The sequence below is a fragment of the Aedes aegypti genome, chromosome 1 (assembly GCF_002204515.2).
Source record: "Aedes aegypti strain LVP_AGWG chromosome 1, AaegL5.0 Primary Assembly, whole genome shotgun sequence".
In the NCBI taxonomy this organism is placed as follows: Eukaryota; Metazoa; Arthropoda; class Insecta; order Diptera; family Culicidae; genus Aedes; species Aedes aegypti.
Window position 1 is genome coordinate 307,308,771 of NC_035107.1, and position 5,372 is coordinate 307,314,142.

At 45.5% G+C, this 5,372-nt stretch overlaps 1 protein-coding gene across 1 annotated transcript; it reads left to right on the top strand.

Moving 5' to 3' along the window:
* The first annotated feature begins 241 nt into the window (after positions 1 to 241).
* Positions 242 to 3,150, top strand: LOC5577586 (tetratricopeptide repeat protein 30 homolog). The gene is made up of 3 exons (XM_021838461.1): positions 242 to 1,039; positions 1,101 to 1,809; positions 1,868 to 3,150. The coding sequence occupies exons 1-3, from the start codon at positions 980 to 982 to the stop codon at positions 3,055 to 3,057; spliced, it is 1,959 nt and encodes a 652-aa protein (XP_021694153.1). The 5' UTR covers positions 242 to 979; the 3' UTR covers positions 3,058 to 3,150.
* The last annotated feature ends 2,222 nt before the right edge of the window (positions 3,151 to 5,372 follow it).

Genomic DNA, 5,372 nt, shown 5'->3' on the forward strand with positions numbered 1-5,372 from the left:
GATCCATAGTATTTTTTCATATTCAAAATAATTACTAAATAGGTTTTAAATTAAGCATATAGGGACCGTCCATAAATGACGTAACATATTTTGGCCAATTTTTGACAACCCTCCCCCATCGTAGCCTATTTTCCCATACCTAATACATGGTTCGTAGCAAAGCAAAGTCGTAGACTCCCCCCTCCTCCCTAAAATGCTACGTCATTTATAAACGGTCCCATACGCAAATTTTTTTGAGATTTTCAAACTTTTCTACTCTTTTAAAAAGGCATGCATATTTAAAAAATGTGTTATTCTACGCAAACATTAGTCTTCATAATAGCTTTCTTTTCTACTAATATACCATCTTGATTGGACCATGATTTCTCCATTTTTCGACTTTTTCCTGTATTGGGGGATCTCCCCCTAATCTAATTTTTTTTCTTTCACTTGCAAGTTATTAGTTTTTATAAACACTCCGTGCAAGAAGATTAAAAGAACATTCGAACAGTCAAATATCATAATTTTGAAATGAAATTTGAAGGAGCCATTTGGGGCTATATGGGCAGTTTTTTCGAATATAATTTATTTCTTTTTCTTCGAGTTTAGAACACTGAATTAAAACATGCATACTGCTTCATTACCTCATCAACTTTGGGGTTGCATGATGTTATTTCAGATGAAATTTAAAGAATTGAAACGGTTTTCAAAGGGTGCTCATTCCTCCCATTGGCCAAACCGCCCTGACTACCCTTTAAACAATTCTCGCGCGTGCGTATGCATGTCTCTCCTCGCAGTCAATCCTCAACGTGAGATACCTATGAATTTGGCGCGCAACACGCTGCTAGGGTAAACTCGTCAATTTCCTGCAACCTGTTGATGGTGCACCAGCATGTCTCCATGGTGACCAAAGAGCCAATACATATAATGCCGTTTAATCGATAATCTACAGGTTCACGTTCTTTTTTAACAAATTGCAATCACTTTAATTCGGTACATAATGTTTTCGCAAAATATGCTGATTCGCGACGGAGAATACACGAAATCCATCTATACTATGGTAGTATTGAAGTCACGTGTTCGCATGAATATCATTTAAACGTAGGAAATCTTTCCCACAGATCAAAGAGGAGCGTTTCCAGGAGGCAATCAATGTCCTGAACGGCATCCCGGAGGTTTCCACCACACGAGCCGGATTGTCGCTGCTGGGTCACTGCTACTACCAAACGCAGGATTTCATCGAGGCATCCAACTGCTACGAGCATCTCGTCAATTTGGTCCCGGATGTGCCCGAGTACAAACTCTACTACGCGCAGTCCCTCTTTCAAGCTGGCCTGTTCGAGGAGGCCCACAAGATCTCCACCACCTTGGATGCACCTCAGCTGAAGGACAAGGTTCTACAGCTGCAATCGGCCATCGCCTACGGGAACGAGGACTACTCCACTGCCCAGTCCTTACTGCTGCAGCGCCAGGACACAAGCCAGGAGGCAACCGTGAAGAACGACGAAGGCTGCCTACTCTTCCAGGCCAACATGTTCGAGGACGCCCTGCAGCGATACGTATCCGCCTTGCAGGCGGGTGGCTTTAATCCGCACATCGCCTACAATGCCGCCTTGTGTCACTATCGCAAGAAGGAGAACTCCCAAGCCTTGAACTACATCGCAGAGATCGTGGAACGTGGTATTCGCAATCACCCAGAGCTTGGCGTTGGAGCCCAGGCGGAAACCGAAGGCGGTGCTCGCAGTGTGGGCAATCCGCCGGCACTGGCCGCCTCGGGGTTGGCTCAAGCTTTCAATCTGAAGGCTGCCATCGAATACCAAGAAGGCAACGGTAAGATCCTTATCTACGACCCTTTCAAACTCAACTCAATTACGCATTTCAATTACAGTGGAAGGTTCCCGCGAGGCTCTAACTGACTTGCCACCCCGTCTGGAGCCGGAGCTGGATCCGGTGACGCTGCACAACATGGCACTGACCGATCCCGTCGGCGGTGGAGCAGGCCTACGCCGCTTGGCGTTCCTCCTCGAGCTTGGACCGCCCACATGTCCACCAGAAACATTCGCCAACTTGCTACTGTTATGCTGCAAGCACGAAATGTACGACACTGCGGCCGACATTCTGGCCGAGCATACCCATCTCACGTACAAGTACCTCTCGCCGTACATGTACGATCTGCTGGACGCTCTCATCACTGCGCAGTCCACGCCGGAGGAAGCCGAACAGAAACTTGGAGTCCTGGCGAACAACATCGGTGGTAGACTGCGGTCGTTGGCGGCCAAAGTGCAAGAGTGTCGATCGGCTCCCGATCAGAACGCTCTTCGTGTGGCGCTTCGTGAGTACGAATCCGCCCTGGAAAGCTACCTTCCGGTGGCCATGGCTCGGGCATGGATTCCCTGGCGTGCGGACGATTTCCAAGGTGCGGAGCGGGAATTCCGCGCAAGCGCCGAGTTCTGCTCGGAAACTCCGACCTGGCGGCTGCATGCGGCTCACGTGCTATTCATGCGTGGCGACCGATACAAGGAAGCCGCTGCGTTCTACGAGCCGATCGTTCGTCAGAACTACGACGATATCCTAGCGGTGTCGGCGTCGGTATTGGCCAATCTATGTGTGGCGTACATCATGACTTCGCAGAACGAAGAAGCTGAAGAGCTGATGCGTAAGGTGGAACGCGCCGAAGAGCGCAAGGGCAACGCCAACGGACAGTGTTTGCATCTGTGCATCGTTAACCTCGTGATCGGGACGCTGTACTGCGCCAAGGGGAACTACGAATTCGGGCTGTCGAGGATCGCCCACGCTTTGGATGGAGGCTCTGGGGCACGCCTTTGCGCCGACACGTGGCTACATGTGAAGCGTTGCGTGCTGGGTCTGTTGACGGGACTGTCCAAGCAAACTATAGTGTTGCCCTCGATAGCGATTCAGGAAACGCTAAGCTTTCTACGTACTTGTGAGGCGTATGGCTTGACGATTCCATCCGTGCTGACTGGGCCGTTGGAGGAAACAGGAGAGCAACCACCTACAATTGGGTTGGAAGCGCGCAAACTGCGGGCTTTGCTGCTCAGATTGATGGAGTACAAGTAGGGTGGACGGTTCTCATGTGACACAAATCTTTTACTGAACTTAGTGTTCATAATAAAATAATACAATTATCATGGATTGAACTACATTTTCAACTCTCACAACAAATAAATAATTAAAATGTGAATGTTTCTCTTCCAAATACCAGAAGAAATAACTAGCAATTTTCTGTCAGACACCTGGTAAGATTCTTGGCAAATTTTAGCTAAAAGGCGTAGCCCATTCTTTCTAAAATCCGTGAGAAATCTCTTCAGTCATCATTGATGTACTTATGATCGTTATTCAATTCCTAACCTGATTTTCAATTCTGCTTAGGCGGAATTTGAGCATGGTCCATGGGATATTTGAACGACTTACTCAAAGTCAATCGCCTTCTTATCTTTTGGAAAATCAATCAATTGTCATGTACCGTTCTCTCGTAACGACTTCATTTCTTCTTCTGTAACTGCTTTCGCCATCCCAGCTTCAGGGCTATTTATTGTTTCGTCGTACGTTTTCAGATCGCACTTCTTTACCATTCCAGCTGTTTCTCGGATACAGAGAAGTGACCGGTCCACATCTTCAACTTCGTTCGAGGTATCATGCTGAAATCAGTATCCTCGCACTCTACCTCAACCAAACCTTCATCGACGTTCCAACGTGTCACTTTTGTTGTATATTGAGTATATTACTCCCTCCTTACGCTCGTCCGGTAGCTGTTTTGTGTCCCAGATCCTGGCTATCAATTGGTGCAGATAAGTGCCAACCCGTCCGGGCCCATCTTGATAAGTCCCGCTACAACATCATCCTTCCCAGCTGCATTGTTGTTCTTGAGCTGTTTGATAGCATCCTGAACTTTACCTATTGTTGAAGTTGGCACGTCTCCTTCATTATCCGTACCGATGAAGCCATTCCTTCTGCTGCCTTCGTTTCCTCCTAAGCCCCACTCAGATGTTCATCGTAGTGCTGCTTCCACTTTTCAATCATCCTTATCCTTATGCGGGATGCATTAAGTTTCTTGTAGAACTTACTCGTTTCTTTAGAACGATACAGCTGATCCATCTCTTCGCACTTCACTTTGTCTTTGCTCCAACTCTTCCAGGCGGATCTTTTTATCCCGGAATAGATGGGTTTACTGTCTTCGCTTCTGTTTGTATCGTTCCACATTTTGGCGGGTACCTTGCTGCAGCATCATCGCCCGCGTTGCTTTCCTCTTGGCCAAAACTGTCTGAAACTCCTCGTCGAACCAACCGTTCATTTATTTATCGTATTTATTTTGACAAAATATCAAAATTTTCAACCAAAAGTTATTCTTAGAAAAACTTTTTTATTAAAAATTTCTTCATCATGAAACTTTGTCCTATACATCTTTTTACTATCAAGATTCTATGGTGAAAATTTAAAAAATATTAAAAACTAGTGGTCCCGGCAAACTTCGTCTTGCCATCAAGTAGGCTGCTGAAACATGCCATGGAACCTCCCATACAATATGACAGTTCCGTTCACGCTCGTTTACCCGACTTTCCCGGTGAATATCCTGGGATGTTTATACACACAAACACGTCGGAACACTTGACGAACAAAACGGAATTATAATCATTCAAATCCGTTGACCCGTTTGGATGCCATTTTGTGACATACAAACACCATTCCATTTTTATTTATATAGATGGGGTTTTTGTGTAATTTTGTGTAATTTAATTTGAAAATAAATAAAATATTTTTTCAGTGTATATTTTTTTCTTATAGTCCAAACGGTTCACTACAACTTCTTCATAGAACATTTTTCTCTAAAATCAACAGTTTCGGAGTTAGAATTTTTCAAATAAGTTGTAGGCAAAAATTTATAGGCCATTTTCATAAGTTACACTTGAGTCAAAATGATCAATTTTTCTATGGAAAACACTTATTCTACCATACCAAAAACATGTGCAAAATTTAATCCAAATCGAAGACTATCGAGCACGATTTTTATTTTTTTTCGACTCATTCTGGATGGAATTTGTCTGGTCCGAATCGATGTGTGCGCTATTATAGATTCTGACGTCGATTATATCCGAGAAGTATCGTCCATCAATTACAGCTCAGCTCCAATATCATCCTTACCAGGCTTCCTGTTGACCTTGAGCTTGGTTTCCTTCATCCGTCGTGCTAACGTGGTCATTTCTGCCCCTGTGCCTCTGTCCTCCTCCATGCCATGGCGCGGTAAATGGCTGGGCATGGCGTACCATTGGTACCTCGCGTACCTGCAGGAATAAAATAGACCCCTTTGTGCGATCCTTAGCCTCTTGCCCAGCAACTCCTATCCCTACCTCCTCGTGGTACTGGCCGGGGTACGA

What these genes read in the sequence shown, in the direction of transcription:
- LOC5577586 (XM_021838461.1), top strand. Translation starts at nt 980, where the DNA reads ATGTTTTCGCAAAATATGCTGATTCGCGACGGAGAATACACGAAATCC. An exon ending in CGAAATCCATCTATACTATG is followed by an intron (nt 1,040 to 1,100) that starts GTAGTATTGAAG and finishes TCTTTCCCACAG; the next exon opens with ATCAAAGAGGAGCGTTTCCA. An exon ending in CGAATACCAAGAAGGCAACG is followed by an intron (nt 1,810 to 1,867) that starts GTAAGATCCTTA and finishes TTTCAATTACAG; the next exon opens with TGGAAGGTTCCCGCGAGGCT.